The sequence below is a fragment of the Acinonyx jubatus genome, chromosome D1 (genome assembly GCF_027475565.1).
Source record: "Acinonyx jubatus isolate Ajub_Pintada_27869175 chromosome D1, VMU_Ajub_asm_v1.0, whole genome shotgun sequence".
Classification (NCBI taxonomy): Eukaryota; Metazoa; Chordata; class Mammalia; order Carnivora; family Felidae; genus Acinonyx; species Acinonyx jubatus.
Window position 1 is genome coordinate 75,936,230 of NC_069390.1, and position 22,808 is coordinate 75,959,037.

Below are 22,808 nucleotides of genomic sequence, written 5' to 3' on the forward strand. Positions count from 1 at the left end.
AATCCTCTCCATTTTTCTATTTTTTGTTTCAGTTAGGAGATTTTTTAAAATTATAATCATTCCTGAGAATTAATCAAGCTAAAAAGTTGCAAATTAAGAAAATTATGTTCAAACAAATTGGGGTACCAACTACAGAAGTACTTCTTGCCTCAATACTACTAGGCTTACAAGCATCACTGTTAATGCTGCAAAGGCAGAGAAATCTGCCTCCAGAGAGCAGGGTTCACCTATCACCTCCGAATATTCCCATGCCTCAAAGTACCGTTCAGCTCCTTGGAAGGATAGAAACTAAGAAAGCCTACCTCTAGCTAAAGGCCTCTTAGCTATCTGCCCCCCTGCTCTTCCCACGCTTCCCCTCCATTTGGGGAGAAGGAACTTCCTGAATCTCCCTTATCATGCCCTCCCATCTATCTCTTCCACAGACATTTACTAACATCAGCAATGGATTACATACTAGGGATAAAGTTGAAAATAGATTCATTTTCTTCAAGGGACTTACAACCTAATGAAGGTGCCAGATATGAAAGTGTCTCATAATAGTACTGTATAGCAATGAAGGAATATACAGGACACAACTGAAACAGAAGAGAACACAAAGCACAGAACAAGATGTAGAAGTGCTTAGTGGCTGAAAACATAAGCTTTAGGGTCACAGAGACTTGATTTCACCACTTAGCAAATAACAATTCAGGCAAGTTACTTACATCTGCCTCTGTTTGTTCTTTATAAGTTAACAATACCGTGTAAGACTATAATAAGGATCAAAAACATGGCCTATTGAAAGTTATTAGTGCTAAATAACGGGCAGTGATAGAAAATATTCAACAAATAGCCCTGTGGAAATATAAGAGTATCTTCTTCAGAAGGGAAAACAGAATGAGATCAGAAATAAGGGTCTCCTTTTAAGAAGGAATCGATTAATTAAATTAAAATGAAGCAAAGCATTTGGCCGCAAAAGTACTTTACACTTAGGTCTATACTGTAAAATATCCTCATTTGATTAAGATAACTGCATGTACTAACTTTTAAACTTAAAAAGAGTTTGATGAATCACTTAAAACAAAGAACAAATATCAGGATGAAGTTGTTTTTTATATACGTATAAATATATACTATATTTATGTTTTTCGTTTTTTATTTATCTATAAATAATATATTTATATTTTTCTATGTTATATATTTATACATATATTACACACCCATACACATACACACACATCTTACGTAACTTCTGACACAGTCAAACAGAAGACTGCCCAAAGCTTCACTCACAAAACCAATTCCGTCACCTGAATCTTTCAGTGTAACCATTAGCAAAATATTGAACCTCTCTGGCTTTACTGGTTTGCTGGACTATTAATGGAATTATCATTACTTCATTGTCATTCATAGTACACTTGGAGGTATTTCGCAATAGTGAATAGAAATATAAAACCCAAGCACTAACAGACGCCATAAGTATATTTATAGTACTCTTATTTCTCCTGATCTAATATTTCAAAATCCAATAAAAACATTTCTACCGAATGTAAAAAAGTATGTCTGAAAATTAAAGGTACAGATAAACATAGCAGCATGATATATACCCTTCATTCAAACCAGCCTGAAAACAACTCACCTATCTTTTCGTGTATCCTAGTAAACAAACGCCTCCAGAGGATCTGGGAGAGGTTGCATGTCTTTTGCTTCCAGGTACTACTGACCATAGTCATTACAATAAAATCTAAACCACTTGCCTTATTTAAATCGCTTCACTCCCTCCTACTGCCAATTTAACTTTTCTTCAGTAGCCCATGGAAAGAAAAGGTCCTTTTTAAAAAGTATTCTCTTGAAACTAATGTCCTGAGCACACGCATAACATGTTTGCCCAAGAACATTAAATAATGTGTTCTATATTCTGCCTGTGAACAAGCTTTTCGAGGAACGCAAATTTGCTTTCAGTGCTTACACAATGGACCATAGTGTCATAAGCACTGTTCATGTTCTATCAGTCATTCTGTTCAAAATTTTATTAAAAAAAAATAATAAAAAGCCTGCAGTGTGTATAAAACATTGGCACACAAAAGACTTATTGTCAGAATATTTGCAGGATCCCCAAAATAGAAAAACAACTACCAAAACCAAATTAATTTATAGCTTATAATTATTTTTTGAAATGCTACACCAGAACCCTAAATTTCTTAACTGATCTATAGTATAAAAAGATACAGCATAAATGATCTTCTCATCATGGCATCTGATGGATACAGATGAGAGAATACATTTTGTATTCTTCCGAGAAACAAAGGGGATTTGAGCTCTGGGACAGCTGGCGCATGTTGGCACTCTGTCTGGAAAATCCCAAGGTTCTAAGGTACACGTGACCTTGGGGACATTTTAATTTCATTATTTTGTTTTCAGGTCTGTCAACTATATTTCCCAAAAGTCAGGACATATTATGTGGTAATGCCCCAGCAAGTGTGAAAAACCAGGCTATAAAGGAAATGCCTTACGTACTTTTTTTTCTGCAGAGTAGTGTTTCTTCAAAGCACTTATCTGGAAATATAAATAAATGGACAAGTAAAAACCAAAATATTCTAGCCAATACTAGCGTGTGTCCAGAGAACGGGGTAAAAATGGAGTAAGAGGCACCTTGAGTCCCAGTGCCAATCCCAAAACCCTCAGCAGCCCCTTAAAAGAATTTCTCAGAACTTCTAAATCTGACTCAAACTCTGAAGACAAGAGCTAAAATTAAAACTTATACGGATTCATAAGTAGCCTAAAGGGGAAGTTATTTATAGTTAAGTGTAGCTGAGAAAATGTCATACTAAACTGAAAATTGGTCACATCATTAGAACTCAAAGTGCACAACTCTGAAACTGCATTTCCTTTTAGAAACAAATACGTCCATTCCAAATTGAAATACAAGGTCAGAAACACTAAAAAAAGGCAGTTGACCTATTACGCAATAAATGGTTTCTCAAAAACACTTTGAGCTGGACAAACAGAAAAACATATAGGGAATTCATTCCTTCACAAATGACCTCACATACGATTTTCTCATCCCATCATGCAAATCTGAATTCAGCATTAAAACCATAAAGTCACATATTCATTCTTCAGACTATCTAAAGGTTTGCCTTTTTTTGTGTAATCCTAGACAAAGCAAAACTAATTATTACTATTAACTAGTCACTCCCTGGCAGTGTAACGAGATAAAACTTTTCTGCACAAACGTCAAAATCCCAGAAAATAACACAGGTATTTCACTTTGTTTTCCAGTCATTAAGTTAAAACATTCAGTAGGAAAAGAAAAGCACTCAATGTCTCTTTCTCATCCTAGCCTGGAAAGGTTAAATTAAAAATCAAATGTATTAGCCTCATTCAGTCATTTATCTCTCCATAATTTCTAATATTCTTCCAAATTTGTGAGCTCAGTTAATTGTTAAAAATCATAAATCATAAAGACTTTTTTCTTGCTTGTTTTTGTCTTTTTTCTCTATCTGTATAACAAGGATGAGGAACACATCTCTCTTTTTAAACAATTTTTTAAAGTATTAATGTTTAACATTAGCACAGCCCTTTACAAGGGTCAAAGCACACTATCTTCCACACATACTACCAACTCTAGGGCTACACTGCCTGGTACTAAATTCTGGTTCAGTCACCCTGTATGACCCTGAGGAAGTTACTTCACCTCTCTGTGCCTCAGATTTTGCATCTACAAAGTGGCAATAGTAACAATTCTTATACCTTGCAGGACTGTTATGAGAACTAAATGAACATATATAAAATACTTTTTTTTAAAGTAGGCTCCATGCCCAGTGTGGAGCCCAACACGGGGCTTGAACTCTAGACCCTGAGATCAAGACCTGAGCTGAGATCAAGAGTCAGATGCTTAACCAACTATACTTAAAACTGTGCCTACCAGATGATATGCATTACACAGCAGTTAGCTGATTTTTTCTTATTGTCAGCATCATCAATCCTCATATTTAGGCCTCAAAGCAGCCCTATAAAAGGTAGGACAGCAGATATCATTTTACCCTTTCTCCAAATAAGGGAATCAGGCTCACAGAAATCAAGTGACCCATCCAGAGTCACAGTCAAGAAGTAGAATCAGAACTAAAGAGCCAAGGACTAAGAAGGAATCAAGACATTTCAGTACACTGTGTTATATCATATCAAAGTTTATTTTTTGAGCTTAGTTCAACATACTACTGTTGAGTATGAGTATAGTTCAACATACTACTGTTTCAAACATTTAAACACTCAAATAATTTTAGGGGCGCCTGGGTGGCTCAGTTGGTTAGGCGACCAACTTCGGCTCAGGTCATGATCTCGTGGTTTGTGAGTTTGAGCCCCGTGTCGGGCTCTGTGCTGACAGCTCAAAGCCTGGAGCCTGCTTCAGATTCTGTATCTCCCCCTCTCTCTACCCCTCCCCTGCTCATGCTCTGTGTCTCTCAATAGTAAATAAACGTTAAAAAAAAAAGTATTAAAAAAAAACATTTAAACACTCAAATAATTTTAAGCAGCACACACTGGTAGCCATGCTGAGAATGAGTCTTTGATCCAAAAGATACCTGCAACTCTTATTAAGTATTTTAAAAGTAGCAACATGAGTCAGACTTTTAAAGAGAAGTATGCACTGAATAATCAGGTTGGCTGGACAAGATGAAACTGTCATCGATTTTCCAATACTCAGAATTTCTTTTAAATAGCAAGATGTATACCCCATGAAACTTCAGGGGTTCCATGTTAAGATTTAAGCTGGGAAGTGGAAACAGAATGGCATTTGGAGTCAAAGTTTAAGTTCTAACTCCATCTCTTATGCACAGGAGACTGTGACAATCACATCACTTCTCTGAGCTTCAGTAACTCATCTATCAAAGATCTACCTCACAAGGCTGTTATGAGAAACAATGGAGATGATGTAGGTCAAAGAGCTTTGTAACCACAAAAACTACACCAAAATTTGTTATTATTACTATTAGCTACTTTGATTACACTGAGGGATAAAACTGGGCATTCATCAGTTTCCCATGGAAAATGGCCGACACAACTCTTCCAATAAATATCATCCTGAGTATTTTGTGTAATTTTATAAGGTGACAATCTGGATTAGATTACACACAGTGAAAGAGAAATTTAGGGAACCTGCAAAGTAAAAAGAAATTCAGTAAAATCTGACCAGTTTCTTTTTCTGACTTTAAATTAAACAATAGTGAAAATTTTCAATCAAGTCATGAGGGAACTTAGACATATTATCATCATAGCAGTAATCATAATACATACTACTTGTGTGACACTTTTTTAAAAGCTTTTCACACATGTCATCATAGAAATACCATAAATATTATTCTGTTTGTTCACAAATATATGGCAACATTCATAAAATTTCCACTCTTAGGCAAATCCCTTAGCTTTAGTGTCCTAGCATAAAAAAATGAAAAAGTTAGATTACATAGTGGATAAAGTTCTCTTTTACAGCTGTATCGTATTTATTGGGGTCTGTGGTTAAAACAGAGGGAAAAAATTCAATGGAAAGAAAATTTACATTACTTAAACTTATTAGAAATGAAAAAGTTATTTTTAAATATTGCTCTTCTTATATCTTACAATTAAAACATGTTCCAAAATATTCAGAAAATTGGAAAATGGCATTTTATAGTTAAACTTACTAACAAATTTGAGAATTACAGAATGTTTCCCAAAAATTGGAAAACTACATTTCCTAATATAAGATTATAATTCAGTAACTATCAGTATACCATATGCAATACAAAATATACACAATACTAAAACTAAGTCAAACTTCTATAATTCAGAAAATAATTTAGACTATTTCAATCCCTCAGAGATACTGTGACTATCAGCTATAATAATTCAATACTAAAAATATAAAATAACCAATTGTTTAAGGTCTCTGGCTTGGTATATAAAATATCAGATTCATGGGGCGCATGGGTGGCTCAGTCAGTGACTCTTGATTTTGGCTCAGGTCATGACCCCAGGGTTGAGGGATCGAGCCCCCCACTGGGCTCCACGCTGAGCAAGAAGTCCACTTAAGATCTTCTCTCTCTCTCTCTCTCTCTCTCTCTCTCTCTCCCCCGTTTTTCTCCCCCCACCTCGCCAAAATAAAAAATAACAGAATAAAATATCAAGAAAATAAAACCACTCCTAATAGTATATAACAGAATCCAAAGGGGGCTGGGGGACAAAGTTTTAACAGTAAACTGTTCATACTATAGTTTAGCAAGCACCTACTATCTGCAAAGCACTATGCTAGTTACCATGATGCAAAAATTAAATCAAATCCCTCCTCAGAAGCATAAAACTTAAAGGCCAAGTAGGAATAGTACCATGGCCGGAGTGGGGGTGGGGGGATCTACTTGGACTACTAAGGTCTTTTTCCATCTAACGATTTCAAAATCAGAACCAGTCACATATCTGATGAAAAAAAAGTCCATGTTTTTCATACACAAAACCCATATGTGCATTTAGTTAATTTTTCAATACCAGTGATAGATTAGTTATGATTTTATATATACACAGTGAAGTTGCCTGGCCCAACAAAAGTCACTACATGATTTAATGAAGTCTAGAACTGGAAGTCAGAACACTTCTAACACTAATTAGCTCTGTGACTTTAAAGGACTTGAAACGACACCAATCTTCTCTGGCCTTCTAGCACATATTGTACCTTTGGGTAAATTATTAAACTTCTCTCGGTCTGTTCCTGCATCTACAAACTTATAGATTCTAGAAAGTATCTGGATTGAAGGTCCTCACTTTAAGTGCAGATTCTTGGGCCCACTCCCCTTGATTCAGAATGTCTGCACTGGAAGCTAGGAAGTTAAATGTCCACCAAGCAACACAGGTGACTGAAATATGCAGGTGGTCCTCAGCCACACTTGAGGTCATCACAAGTCCTAGTCACATCACATGATCTCTAAAGTCCCTAACTGTATAAAAAAATGACACACCTCATGTAAGCACCAAGGTCTTAGGAATTCTGGATCTAGCATAATGTGCAGGCCACAGTAGATGATAAATAAATATTTATAAAGAGGAAGAAAGGAAGGGAAGAGACTAGCTGTCATATTTTTGGCTAAGAAACATACGAAATGGTAGTAAAATTAAAATTGGGTAGAACATACATCACCAGCTGAAGAGCAAAAACCTCAGTCTGTACACACATATAATTTTAAATATAGCAGGAGCCACTGTCAAACTGCAAACTACTAAAGAGAAAAAGGGAAAAAACATTATGCGGAAGCCCAAAGAATTTTAATGGAAAATTACTGGTGACTAAAACGTAGCAACTGTTTACTCCAACACAGAATTTTAAGGACTGGGACTTGGAATTGGGACTCAAGTTTGAAGTTACTGGTTACTCAAATGCATAAATTTCATTTGGGGCAAAAGTATATGGATTCCAGAAATATTGTTGGCAATATTAACTTTTGTCCATTTTTAATTCCATTTTCCCATTCACTTACATTATAATTTTTGAGATGTTTTATCTTCACTTCTGATGATCTTCAAATGTCAATGGCTCTTAACACATTAACTGTAAACAAACACACAAAGGAACTTAGGGGAATTCAGATATTTAAGGAACCCTACAGTAAAGTATTCTAAATTATTCTATAAAGCCTGCGGGGTAGGGAATGGCAAGAGGAGGTTCTGGTACCATGTCTACCTGCTTCATAATTTATCTGACGTTCAAAATGTAGTATTGTTCTAATGACACTATCCTCTTAATCATCAAGCAAAGAAAAAAAAAATCATCCAATTTTCTGTCAGAAGAAAACAACATTCGAAGCTAGAGAAAATTCTCTCCAAATATGGACACTCTGAACGCACTAATTACTGTGTACACGTTATCCTTTTCCTTCTCGGTAGTGCAGCCAATCACTCTACCGCCCATCAACTTGCCTCGGGACTGTCCTCTAACCACCACGTTTTGGCCTGGACCTTGAACACTAGATCTTCGGGTATGATCAGTTCTTTACGAAGACCCTAACATTAAAAAGACTTGGGTCCAAATGTCAAACTGCTCTCCCTAATCTTCAGTTTTCTCATCTGTAAAATGGAAACAGTTAACACTGTTTATTTTATCCAATTATGATGATGATATGAGAAAATGCATATTAAAGGATTTAGCACTCAGAAATGTTATTATTTATACTTTTTATATTAGTATTAATAATCACAACAACAATATTAATTTACTAGTAGAATAACTGTCCACCACTTGAAAAGCAAAGCTTATCCCAGGGGCTTATATTTTTAGGTACTGCCTTTGGTGGTAATGGAAGAATATTATTCAATACCAGTAGCAGAGGACATCTGTATCGTATAAAATTTTATTTTTGACCTTGCTGAGCATCCTGGCTCAGCTCAAGAAAGTTAAGCTCCTGGTAACCAGGAGCCTATCATCAGCCAAAGTTATTATTCCTTTTGCTAACACACGACCTGCTAACAGAGTCCTACTTGAAAAACTGCTCACTTGCAGTCATCTGTGAATGCAATTCTGTTAAGAAAGGAGATGCATATATTGGTTACTCATGCCTATTAAACCCTCTGAATCCAAGGAATAATACAATCCAGAGGAGACTTCTCTACCCTCTCCTACTCACTCCTAAATGATTAAACACCTATGTTTGACATTCCATGCTTAAAATAGTAATATTTAAATTAGGACACACAAAAATGAATAAACAGATTTCTGTGGATTTTCAAATTTGTAGGTCAAAGGTATAAAAACACACAAAATATTGGCAAAAGCACTTGGAAACTAACATGGCCCCAAACAGCAAGCTTTATTTCCCTTACAGATACCAAACCGTTAGAATTGAAATGAGAGAAAATACCTAAATAGAACCTGATGCAGTATTTTGGGGGTGGGAAATAAAACACATGGACACGTGGCTTGGAAATGAGCTGAGAACTGCAGAAGAGTAAGCAGTGTAGGCCACCATCCTCACCACCATGGCCACTTTACCACGCAATTCCTTGAGCTCCTCAGAGGAAATAAACAATGAAATAGTACAGCTGATCATTCTTCATTTGACTTCCATTTGCCTTTCACTTCACAAGCTGACGATTATTAAACATATCCCTTTTACACTATAATCCCACATTAGGATTATAAAAATCTGGCCCAAAATAATACACAAAAAAACAGAAAGTTAAAAAAAAAAAAAAACTCAAGAGTTGAGAGTGCTCCAAGATACAGTTTTCTTTTCTAGTCTGCTACCATATATCATGTCTCTCAGTGCATTTTCTACGTTGGTCACTGCTTTTGCAAGTCTCAGAAGTGAAGTATTGTAGACTTTAACCGGAAAATGTCTTCTTTGCTAAAATGATTCATTTAAATAATATGAAGAAGCTGCTAATTACCTCCAATACCAATTCTCTCCTATTTCTTACAGACAGAACCTCCCATTTTTAGCTTAACACAGGCCTCCCAGAAGAGACTATATATCCTAGCCTTCTTTTTGGCTACGTATGGCCATGGGAACATGTTCTGACCAACTGGATAGAAGCTTAAAAGACTACATGTAACTTCAAAAAAGTATCCTTTAAAGAGAGAGAACATACCTTTCTTCTTCCCTTCCTCCTTTCTCATGACTACAATGAATGCAAAGGTTAGCGCTTCAACAAATGTTTTGGTTCACGAGATAACACTGGAATAACGACTCTGTGCCCTTGACACTTCAGGTCCACTATATCGGATCTGTACTGACTACCCCTGGGTCTTTATGTGGGTGAAAAACTTAAATTATCTCTGTTAAGCCAGTTAATTTGGATTTTCTCTTATACTCTGTGAAATCAAAACCCTAACTTTAAAAAAATAAGAAGAGTTTTCCAAGTATCACTATTTAGGGTTTTTGAAGTATATAGTTTAAAACACATTTTTTAATGTTTATTTATTTATTTTGAGACAGAGAGAGTGTGTGTGTGTATGTGTGTGTGTGCCCGCACACATGCAAGCAAGGAAGGGGCAGAGAGAGAGGGAGAGAATCCTAAGCAGGCCCCATGCCCAGTGTGGAGCCTGACCTGAACCAAGATCAAGAGTCAGACGCAAGGCACCTAGGTGGCTCAGTCAGTTGAGCATCCGACTTTGGCTCAGGTCATGATCTCGCGATCTGTGAGTTCGAGCCCCACGTCAGGCTCTGTGCTGACAGCTCGGAGCCTGGAGCCTGCTTCAGATTCTGCATCTCCCTCTCTCTCTGCCCCTCCCCTGCTCATGCTCTGTCTCTGTCAAAAATAAATAAACATTAAAAAAAAATAAAAATAAAAGAGTCAGACGCTTAACAGACTGAGCCACCCAGGCACCCCTGAAACATATTTTAAAAGTTAATTCTTATTATATTGAAAACATAGCATCTGCCCTTATTTAATATAGACTAAAAAGTATTTAAAGAGCCCAAGAGATAATCACATCCAGTAAGAGTCTCTGAAAGAATGAAAACTCATCAGCGAGTATTGCCACAGTAAGTACTAAGTACTTGGGCAGGGGAAGAACTACAAAGTTGATGCATTAGCAGTCTATAGTGATGACAGCATTGGTACATATACAGAAACACATTAAGAAGGACAGCACAATCAGTTCTGTGTAATAGAATTACAGGAAAGTGAACTGAGGCTATTATTTTCATTAGGAGGGCATCTTCACCAGTGTCTTTCAGTTTAATAACCTTGTACCAACCTTTTGTTCCCCCAATATTTCCATTTTTAACCTGACTTCCTGTGGAAAGCAGGCTTATAAAATCACTCCCTGTCCTTAATTATAACCTCTCAATAGTTTTCAATCCTATCCACAGATTTAACTAAATCAAACAATAGGACAAAGATGGCAAGTGCTTTACCTATTCAAAAATAATTTTCTTAAAAAGAAAAAATACTCTCTACTAAAATCTAGAGACTTTCCACTGGTCAAGTCCTGAATCACATACAACCTTTGGCCCTGGTGATTTTGAATACAATAGCATGAACTTGGCAGCTTTACAAAATAAACTTACTGCTTTCTGGACATCTGTATCAGGGTTATTTCCTTCCCTTGGGCGTAATCCAGACTTCACTGGTTCAGGTGATGGTTTCCTGGAATTACTTCTTTATAATATATTTTTTAATGTATCTTACCAAAGACCTATTTTTAAGAAAAGGCCTAAAACACGTATTTCTGATGTGTTACTCATGGCTGAGAAAAAGAAAAAAAAAAAAAAACCCTCAAGAAATTTCCTAAAATTAGATATCATAAATCCACAAAAGATGACTTTTACCTTCCACTACTTCAATCAATATTTGTACAAAAATGCTGTCAAGTCATAGGCTTATGGTAGCTGTAACACAGACCTTAACTTAGTCTATTTCAGCAAATTTCATGGAGTTACTAGAAAACAATTAGTAAAAGACCTAAGGCAGTGGCTCTCAAACTCTTACTTTTAGTTTAGGATCACCTGGAGGACATATTAAAACAAACCGCAGGCTCTACCCCTAGAGTTTTTTATCCAATTAGATCTGAGGTAAGACCAAGGAATCTGTATTTTCAACAAATCCCCAAGGGATGCTGATGCTACTGATCTGGGAACTAATGGTCTACGTTAATAGAAGACTACTGATGATAGCATAAAGAGGAAAGAAGAAAACATATAGGGGACCCAATCTTAGCTTTAGTATACTTGTATACTCTTGACTAGTAATTAATCTTTTTAAATGCTCTTTCAGAAAAATCTACACAGTAATTATTGATTAGTTCACAATAATATTGGATCTCCTCTGACAAAACTTTAAAGTTCTTTTAGGGTCCTGGAAAAATAAAATTCAAAATAAGTAATTTTTAAGTGACCAATACACTCAATGTCTGACACAAAGTGCTAACTATATGGCCAAGGCTTGAAGTTCAACCTGTGAGTTTCACTAAGTTCCACAGTGAGTTTCTACCACTAATCCTGGTCAGCTGCCTCCGAAGACATGCCAAGAGTCACAAGGAAGTGGGTAAGAATGTGTGATTGGACACAAATCCATCACCACTACTGGAAAACAACCCAAAAGCATATTTCCTACCAACATATTACCTCTAAGTGACCTTGAGGCTGAAACTAAAGGTCAGACCTTACAACAATATGTGTCTCAGAAATCTCAAAAACTTTTCTCCCTTTTCAGATTATAAGTACCGTCAAAATTCATGGAAACAAAAATCCAGGATTTGCTGTTTTCAGATGATGGTAATTTTAAAGGAAGACATGTAACTTAAAAATGTAATTAGTTGAAGGCTATTTTTTGAGTATATTCTGGGTGCCACCCTTTGATTTTTATCTAAGCTAAATGTAAATATGTGCATATAAATATGTAAATATAAATGCTAATGAATTTACAGACTAGAAATCAACTTATACACCAAAATAATCTGAGACGAACAAGTGGTGCCCAGCATGAGGGTATATAAAGGATGAAAGAAATAGGCATTAAATAAAATGACTGACAAGATAAGTTAGACAGAAAGAAACCAAAATGATAAAGAGTAGCAGATGGAAAAGCAGGTAGGCTACAGGAACACAATGTTGTGAAGATATATAGGACTGGGCACAAGAAAAGATAATGTAGTCAATTAAATCAGCTCAGTGTGTCAAGAGACTTCATTTAAGAATAACTTTAGCTTGAACCTGAAATTGTGTCTTTACAGGCCAAATTCAACATAAGAAAACCCTTTTTAATCCTTTGAGTGGACACAACATATAAAATAGCAATGAACATTCAACCATTCTTTATTTAAACGTTCACTGGGCACCTATTTGGCATCACATGTGTCAGCATTTGATTATGCATAGTAAAAAATAATCAAAGAAACACACTCAAGCAGTACATTTTATAACAGCGTACAAACTGAAAAAAATGGAAAACCAGACTAAGAAGGCAGAATACTACCAGGATAGTGTCAAATCCTGCTGCATAACTTATACAATTCTAAGGCACAGGCCTACCCTAGCTATCATATCTAGCCCACAGTACTGTTTTAACTCTATCCTGTATAAGTCATACTTATGTCAAGAATCGGAGAAAGAGCAGCAAGAATTAAATTATGGAATACAGCCAGGTTGTCAGTGTGCTGAAGTGAATTTGCTCCCAGCTCTCTCTCTATCAGCTGGACGCATTGAAGAATGGACAACAGCAGAATATACAAGAGCTACTGAACAGCCTACTGAAGTTGAGCAACTCCAAGCAAGACTCACCAAAGAACATTACTTTTTTTAAGGATGCAAGACGACATGACCATAGCTGATTAGGAAACTGCCATCCGAATATCATATGAAAAATAAAATCACTCTTTTCTGGCCAAAAAGTATCAAGTCAATGATGACCTAGAAGGCAATGCCTAGAGCTGCAATAGCAACTCTGAGATAACTAAAGATATAGACAGACAGATAGGTAGATATAGATATCAAGATTCAACATGCATTTAGTGTGAACTACAGATCCCACAAAAGCCAGTCACCCCACTGCAATGGTGTGTCATTTTCACAAAAACAATGGGCAACCAGAAAGACTAGTGTATTATTTTTCAGATTTATATTACCCCGATATCCCAGAAAAGCATTAAAAAACTTACAAATTAACACATTTGAATATAACATGATACTTAAACTGAATTCATCTAATAGTAGAAGTACTTGAAGAAATTAGAGAGGGGTGTATTACCAACTTCAGTTACAAATCTGACTGAAATCTTTTTGCTAAATTGAAGAGAAAGATGCAGTTACATAGTTTCTATTTTCAAACAAATGGGAGGCATACATTTTTTACATAAACAATTTTTCTTGGAGCCAAACTCAGCAGAAATCTGTGTCAGTCTGTCTAGTCTGGAAAAGACATAGGAAACACATTGAACATATAAACTATTATTGTATGGGAGGTATCAAAAAAATTCACATGGCAATTCCCTAATTGAAAATATGAAATTAAAAATGTCCTAACTGTAAAAAACAGAAGGCATAAAAATAAACTACACTTTAAGGGCAACGTTTCTGCAAAAGGCTGAGATAATACAGTCCAAACATTGATGGTTTGCTTTACCATAAGCTATCAAAGTAAAAATTTAAGCTACTGGATAGCCACTTAGCATAGCTATTCTAATCATGGTTGTCTACCTTGCCTCTGTATTAGACTCACCTACAATTGATTGTTAGCCTAGATTAAGTTTAAATTTAAGCTTTCTAACAAGTGTCTCCAATGCAGCTATTCTACACTGATCAAACAAGTGTAATGATTCATAAAATAAAAGATATGAAAAAATTTAGCAGGGTGAATTCTACCTAGCACACACTCAATAAATGTTAGTTTTTTCTACTTTCCAGAGGAGAGGAATGAAAGCTGGCATTCTCCTATGGAAAGTAGATCATACTTATATTTTTTCCAGAGAGGATGAGGATAACATATTCCAGTCAAAACTCTTTCAAGGAGTTACTTTTCTCATATTCATCTGTCAGTAACAATTCTTTAATTAAGGGGTGCCTAGGCGGCTCAGTCGGTTAAGTGTCCGACTTCGGCTCAGGTCATGATCTCACAGTTTGTGAGTTCGAGCCCCGCATCAGGCTCTGTGCTAGAAGCTCGAAGCTCAGAGCCTGGAGCCTGCTTCAGATTCTGTGTCTCCCTCTCTGTCTGCTCCTCCCCTGCTCACACTCTGTCTCTCTCTCTCTCAAAAATAAATGAACATTAAAAAAATAAAATTAAATTAAAAATTTTTTTCAAAAATTTAAAAAAAAACAATTCTTTAATTAAAACTTAAAATGTATGTATAAACGTTAAAGTTACTGGGCTTTCTTTTGGGGGGGCAATAAATGTGCTTAAGTGGCATAATTAGGTACGTTAATTTGTAATAATAACAGACATTTACTTAGTATAATTTCAAAAATCCATTAACAAAGAGTATTTGTAAAGGGAATTAGTAGTTGATAAGAATGCATCTTAATAATCATTATCATTAAGATAAAGAATGATAGAATTTTAGAGCACCCAGAGACCTTACAGTTTTTCTAGACCAACTTTTTTTATTTTGAAAGATGAGAAAATGTAGACTAGAAAGATTATGATACAAGCCAAAGAGCTAGCTGGGCCAGGGACTTTTAAGAGTTCCTAACTTCCAGTATATTGTTCATTCTAACAGACTATGCTGCCTCCTGTGGTTCTAAATCCTCTTACTTGGGTGAGATTACTGGTTGCCTCATTTGTTTTCTTTACATTCTATTCTGAACCATAGCTGTCATTTATAACTTTCCTATAAAATATAATTTTCCAACCTGTTTTCTCTTTAATTTTAAATCCTCAGCTTTCTAAATTTCAGAATAAACATAAAATTTTAAAAATACTTGAAACAAATGTACAATATATGTAATTGAATGCAAAGAAAAATTCTTCTCTCCTGGAAAATTATTAAATCTACAAATTCAAAAAAAAATTTTGTTGAGCACCTCTGACACACAGCATCTCTGTTAAATGCTGGAGATAAGAAAATGAGTAAGGTCCTTGTCCTCCAGTAGCTTATAGCCTAATAAAAAAGACAATTAAACAAGCAATTACACTGTGTTTGTTAAGAACTCTGGAAAAGGTGTGGGTAGGCTGCTATGAATGCTTTCGGAAGAGAATCTTCATTTATAATGATGATATCAGCTAATCATTTCCCAATGAGATCTGAACAGTAATAGGAAAACACAGCAGTATCACCCGTATTTAATGAAACCCCAAAACGAATTAAAAGAGAGAAACTTCAGTTTATTCAGAAGATAATGAAAATTATGTTTTCACATAGCAGATCAGTATCTAATAACTCTCTAATAACAATTAGACTATTTTTCGATGGAAAAGAACCTTATTTTGTTATGGATATATAATATACACAGGTCTTCTATTATTTCTTCCCGAAATTTTAAATCACTGTTTTAAAACCAAAGGAAAAAAATTCATCGAAAACATGTCTAGTTAATATTCGCAACAGCTGTCTGCAAAACTGCATACTAAAGTCCTCCTCAAAATTCCAGGGAGAAAAAAAATCCCATCTGGTACAAGAGAAATAACCAGGAGAACCGGTAGTCCAAGAAAGAAAACTACCACTCATTATTCACTCGGGGTTAAGGACTAGTCAGATTCCTAGATAATGACTTTCAGCTGGAAGATTTAGAAAAGAGACGTACAGTGGGCATTTTTATTTACATTTTTAAAACGAAAAGGGTGGCGGGTGGTCAGAGTATAGGGAAAATCATGAAAGCGATAAGGAAGTGAAGTGATGGAAAAAAAGAGGAAAGGGTGGGCAAGAATCCAAAAATCAAAGACATACGGACAGACGGAAGAAAGACTGGAGGATGGTTTTGAAAATAGTAAAGAAAGACAGGCAGAGAGGAAATGAGGGGTGGTGGCTGGGGGAAGGGCTGTCCAAAAAAAAATAATTCGAGATGGAATGAGAAACAAGAGAAACTAATGAACTGGGGCTGCCTCAACCAGGGATGACACGAGATCGTTGCACGAAAGGGAGAATCACCGATAAGGCGGCAGTGAGTTTTAACCTCCCTTTTCCCAGCCTCTAAACCCCAAAGAGGGAGGAAGCAGTGGCTCCCAAGTCCCAGGGAAGGAATTTCGGCGCAGCCTTCGGAAGCACAGTCAGAGAGATGGGGCACCATCCAGCGGGTCCCCGGCCCCTCTCCATCCCTCTCGGACGCTGGGCGGGGCCGTGGGCATCCTGGTTACCTGGACAGGGAGTCCACGCTGGGCGGCCGTGCTGCGGCCGGCTGGGAGCCAAGACTCTCGCAGCTCGAGCTCTTCTCCATGGCGCGGCGGGGGCAGCGGGAGGGAAAGGCTGAAGCGACCTCCGCCGCTGCGGGGCGGGAGGAGCGGAGGGCGGAGTGCGCCGGGCAGGGGCCGCGGTCAGGCCAGCGCCGGCCCGGGAGGGAGACCGGAAGCGGCCATGTTCCCCCAGACTGCACCGCGCCCGGGGGCCGCCGAGGAGCCGGAGGACCCCGCGGCGCCCCTCTGACTGCAGCCCCGACGCGCTGCGCTCGGTGCGTGCGCTCGCTGCGTGCCCCGCGCGGCCTCTAGACCCTGGGAAAGGAGGTGGCCGTACGGGGGGGTGAGAGGGTCCCCTGAGGCTGGAGGGACGAGGACCCCGTGGGAGGAGGGGGAATTTTAGAAATGAGAGAGAGGAATAAGGGAATACTAGGGATGAACGTCTCCGGGGAAGAAAGGGACAGGGCTGATGGGCATGGGGATGACTGAGGCCGGCACGGTGCTGGTCAAGGATAGTGAGAAGACGGAGTAATAAAGGAATGCCGGCCAACGGTAGGATGAAGGGGCAGAAAGGACGTGGGGGATCACGAAGAGAAAGAACATACGGGAACGTAAAGGATGAGGAAACTCGAAATGGCAAAAGTGTTCACCAGATTTGGGGCTGAAAATACTAATTAATTGTTATAAATAGCGATTAAAGGCTGGTTTAGTGAGTCAGACATGAATTCAAGTCCTGCTTCTGCCAGTTACATGCAGTGTGACCCAAGGCATTGAACATCGGCTTCCTTAGCTGTAAAATAGGAAGACCTAATGACTTCACAGATTAGATGAGTTAATGCAGGTAAAATGCTTAAAACAATTTTTGGCACATAGTAAGCACTCAAATATTAGATGTTAGTATTACTGCCTACTTCGTAAAGGTTGTTAGGATGCATGTAATGTTTTAATGCATATAAACAGTTTCTAATACAACTGCAAGAAACGGACAGGAACATACAGGAAGGGTGGCAGAGAAGAAGTGATTGGTATGGGAAAGGTAGTGGAGAAAGTACAGGACAGGTAGGAAGAAATTAATCCTCCTCATTCTATCTCCATTTCCCCCACCGACCCAACATTGTAGAAGAGGCACTAGAAAAGCAGAAATTTTAAGTCCTGCTATAACTTGGGTTAAAGTCTGTGTGGTCTGGAAGTGTGCAGGGGAGAAGCACTTTGGCGTTAGTCCATGGCACACACAAGGGGGTATGGAAGAGGAAAATGGGAACCAAGAAATGCACGAAAAGAATTAGACACATCTATATACTATTGTATGTGGTTGTGTTGGATAGGGGACAAACTAACAATCTTTCCCTGCCCTCACAAATTCCCTTGTAGAGCAGGAAGGGAGGGTAGAGAGATAAAATTGTGATAAGAGAATAGGAACTGGGTGAAGGGGAAATGTTCTGCTGTAATTTTCTGTTACAGAAGACACAGGAAGGACAAAAAAAGGAAAGCATAAAGGAATTTTTCTGATTGAGACTGAATCCCAGTTACCTCATGTGTGAAATATAAAATGATGCAAAGACTATTTCTGTAAAATAACAGTGAATAATTTAAAAACAAAAGTCCTTGCTAGGATGAAGAGAATTCTGTTCACTTAAACTGATTTGCTTGTTTGTTTTTTTAATGTTTGTTTACTTGTGAGACACCATGATCCAGGAAGGAGGGGCAGAGAGAGAGGGGACAGAAGATCTGAAGCAGGGTCTGCGATAACAACAGAGAGCCCCATTCAAGGCTCAGACTCACGAACCCGGAGATCAAGGCCTTAGCCGAAGCTGGATGCTCAACCAACTGAGACACCCAGGTGCCCCAAACTAAGTTTAATTCATAGTGACAACTGATGTTTTTTAAGAAAATCTTAAAGTATAGCCCCAGTGGAATATTAACATGCAAGTACACTCCCCCAAAGAACAACCTAACCTTGTGTTCAGCATACTTACTAAAATAAAATGGGTTTAAGCACAAACGACTTTGCCTTTCTCTTCCATTCTCTAGCTTGGCAAGGATAGGACGGCAGCTGATAGTTTATATAGTTTTTAAAGAGGTCTTCAACTGTACTCCTTTAATAGTCAAAGAGAATAAGCAGTCACAAACACTTAACAAGCATAAACCTCTACAGTGTTTCATAAAAGAATTTACTTACTGATTCCGTCTCTACCTGCCTTCCAAAATGCTGACTCATTGTCACATGATACTTGGACGTAGGTTTTCTAATCTAAATTTGGTGAATGCCGATGAATCCTTGAATGGGAGACCTACGCACTCTCTATTACCCAGTTTGTTTCTATCACTGTATTAATAGAGCAGTTGAAACCATCTGCCTGATGATGTCATAATTTGTATATGAGGCTATCTGGTGATTAATAAAGAACAATAACGTTAGCGTAGAGACTTTGTAACCAGACAAATCTGAATTGGAATCATGATTCTGGCACCTGCTTGCTCTATGATATTGATTAGGTTGCTTCTCCAATACTGTTTGCTCATCTCTAAAACGGGAATACAAAACTCCACATAATCACTCGTTTCTACCTACATAGAGTTGGTTGCACAGTAGGATCTCAGTAAATGGATCTTGCTATTATCATCTGTGCTCCCTCTGAATTTAACTGCTTCTAAATATTAAAGCAGTAATTTCTGAGAGTGAACAACAAGCAAAAAATACTTGAATCTCAGCTGAAAGTTAAATTAGTGCTTAATTCTTTTTCTGACATGTTGGCTGCTATGTCATATAGCCAAGAGAAGTCGCCTTGATTAGGACTTTCTGCACCTCAGTTTCCTTATCTTTTAAAAGAACATGTTAGCCTATCCCAGGTCTTCGGGAACTACTGCTACAATTAAACTATAGTGTAGGTTCATCTTGTAGCTGGGGCACAAGGGCACAAGAGCACCTGGCTCCAGGGGTCCCAAACACCAAGTTCAGCCACTCCCTGTGGACAAAATCCAAAGGCAGAGAGATGACTGGTGGTGAAACAAGAAAGGAATTTATTTCAGTGAGGCCAACACTGGGGAGACAGCAGGATATCCTCTTGAGTATCTCCAAAATGCTGAAAATACTTGCAGGTTTATATAAGGAAAGTGTGAGACAAAGGGTGGGTACGTGCAGGTGGGCAGTAAAGGTTAAATCATTATCTCTGAGTCAATCATGGGCAGAGTCTCGCTGGTTCAAAGCAGTCCTTACTGCCTGAGAGAGTAGTTTTGGTTCTCATCAGGGAATGCTTTGCCCATGGAGTCTTTTGCCTGAGTAAGAAACAAGCTGGAGGTGGGGGTGGGGCAGGGGCACACCAAGGTAGCTCCTGGGTGGCTCAGTTGGTTAAGCATCTGACTCTTGATTTCGGCTCAGGACTGATCTCACAGTTGGTGACTTGTGCTGACAATGTGAGGCCTGCTTGGGATTTCTCTCTCTGCCCGTCTCCCACTCTTGCTCATTCTCTCTCTCAAAATAAATACATAAACATTTTTTTTTAACGAAGAAGAAATATGCTAGAAAGAACTTGACCAATTAAAAAGTACAAACTGAAGTGAAAATGGAGGTAGTTGAAGTCCTCTTTCAATCTCTCCTATTAAATGGTTAACTTGAGATCTTCCCGAAAGTAATTTTCTTATTTGAAATCTAGGCCAGAGTTTCTCAAGTTCTCTCTGAGAAGAACCAATGTTTTGTTTTTAATTTCCAAGCCATCATCAACTAATGCTCTTTTTAAAATATAAGAAAATTAATTACTGGATAAATGAAACTTGAGCAAAAGCTGAAGGCACGCAAAATACAAGGCCAAATTATTTTTCTTATATTTAACAGATACGAAATTACTTCATAAAAGTTGCATGAATGTTTCTAAACAGGTATTCTCAATTCTACTCTCATCTCATGGACAGTCAATAAATAGTTCATGTATTTGAGTAGTCCTGATTTGGATCTATAGGCTTGTTGCCTGTCAGCTTATCAAAGGCTGCTTATTAGACAATCAGAATCAGAATAAGGAAATAAACCTCTTGAGATAGTAAAATGGTGGGTTAGGAATGGACAAGTAGAGGGATTCTTCTCTTAAAACACACATGCCAAAAAAAAAAAAGCATAATCCTGAGATCAAGCATGCATAATTCTTATAATTATTTATATTTAATCTTTTTATTCCTTTGGTTTAGAGAGTTCCACTTCTAGTACGGAGAAGTAAGCTTCTAACAGATTGACCTTTCCACAGATAACAGCTGGAAACTCCAGACAATAAAACAACACCCTGAGGAGTAAAGAGACTGGACAGAAGTACACAGAAGCAAAATGCATAGGAAGTGACCAGTACAGAGTGCTTTTCCATTTTGAGTGGCTTTGACCTATGGACAAACCAGAATTGTGGTGTGGTACAAGGTGGCAAAAATTCACATAGAAAGCCTGCTATCTTGGGGTGTCTGTGTGGCTCAGTCAGTTGAACACTGACTTTAGCTCAGGTCATGATCTCGAGGTTCATGAGTTCCAGCCCTGCACTGGGCTCTCTGCTGACAGCTTGGAGCCTGGAGCCTGCTTCAGTTTCTGTGTTTCCCTCCCTCTCTGCCCCTCTCCTGCTTGTGCTGTTTCTCTCTCTCAAAGATAAATAAACATTAAAAAAATATTAGAAAGAAGAAAGAGAAGAAAGAAAGAAAGAAAGAAAGAAAGAAAGAAAGAAAGAAAGAAAGAAAGAAAGAAAGAAAGAAAGAAAGAGAAAAGAAGGGAGAAAGGAAGGAAGAAAGAAAGAGAAAGCAAGAAAGCCTGCTATCTTTCTGGCCTGAGGAACCAAGAGAAGGGAGCCCAGGGCAGCTAGAGAATGAGGGAGGAAATCCAAAAAACAGAACCAGAGAACTTTAAACTCTGTTTATAAACTGAGACAATCCTTGGCTAAGCCCTAATTCATTTTGAATAACAAAGGCAGAATGCAAAGAGCTACTATAAACTAACTTAAAATAGAATATCCTTCTACCAGATAAAAGAACTGAAGCAAGATTTGAGCTGTTACCCACTATACACAAGTCGAAATTTTCAATTTTAAGCTAAGTTAATTTCTTGCTAAACAAAAGCATCAATAGTTTACACAGAAATAAAACCAAATCCAGAGACGCCAAAACAACATTCATAATGTCAAGTACAAAGTTTAAAATTATTTGGCATAAGGGGCACAGTCTGTTGAGTGTCAGACTTGATTTTCACCTCAGGCCATGATCCCAGAGCTATGGGATCAAGCCCCACTTGGGCTCCATGCTGAGCATAGAGCCTAGTTGAGATTCTCTCTCTCTCCCTCTCTCTCCCTCTCTCTCTCTCTCTCTCTCTCTCTCTCCCCTCTGTCCCTTTCCCCTGCTCATGCACTCTCTCTCAAATAAAAATAAAAAAATAAAAATAATTACTAGGCATAAAAACTAATAGGAAAATGGAATGTATTCTTAAAGAAAAAGATATTAAAGAGAGGCTAAATTCCAGATGACACATGTATTGGAATTATCAGGCAATGGCTCAAAAGCAACTAATATAACTATGTTCAATAAGGTAAAGGAAAATATACTGTAATCAATGAAAAGATAGTAAAACTCAGCAGGGGAGTCATATACATAAAAAAGATCCAAATACAAACTTTAGGAAAAGTACAATACTGAGAAGAAGAAAAAAAAAAATTACTGGCTGGGCCTAATGGCAAAATGGATTTAACAGATAAAAATGTCAGAGACCTGAAGACAAATCAATAGAAATTGTCCAGTATGAAAAAGAGTATTTTTAAAACATCATCATAAAAAATATATATTATCAGAGGCCAGGGGACATGAGGGACAATATCAAAAGATCTAATACGCAAATAATTGGAGTTTTAGAAGAAGTAGAAAATATTAGGCAGAAAAAACTATTTTAAAAAAAAACTATAGCCAAATCCTACCAAATATATCTAACAGCATAAATTTACAGATTCGAGTGCTCAGCAAACACAAAACAGGATAAATACACAGAAAACCATGCCTAGGCACATCATAATTAAACTGCTGAATACCAAAGA

At 37.5% G+C, this 22,808-nt stretch overlaps 1 protein-coding gene and 1 long non-coding RNA gene across 5 annotated transcripts in view; one reads left to right on the plus strand and one right to left on the minus strand.

Annotated features, from left to right (window-relative positions):
* Window positions 1-16,956, minus strand: part of MTMR2 (myotubularin related protein 2) — a 115,727-nt gene extending 98,771 nt beyond the window's left edge. For 2 of the 4 annotated variants that reach the window (XM_015067445.3, XM_053203832.1), the window contains exon 1: window positions 16,729-16,956. In XM_015067445.3, coding sequence (XP_014922931.1) covers window positions 16,729-16,808 — 80 coding nt within the window. In that variant the 5' untranslated portion in view covers window positions 16,809-16,956. Of the gene's footprint in view, window positions 1-1,618; window positions 4,148-7,481; window positions 7,553-16,728 lie in introns of those variants that run through there. The other 2 variants (XM_053203833.1, XM_053203834.1) reach the window with 2 other exon arrangements.
* Window positions 16,957-17,208: 252 nt separating this feature from the next.
* Window positions 17,209-21,420, plus strand: LOC128311889 (uncharacterized). Its single transcript, XR_008290548.1, has 2 exons — window positions 17,209-18,604; window positions 21,000-21,420. It is a non-coding gene; the product is annotated as an uncharacterized LOC128311889 (long non-coding RNA).
* The last annotated feature ends 1,388 nt before the right edge of the window (window positions 21,421-22,808 follow it).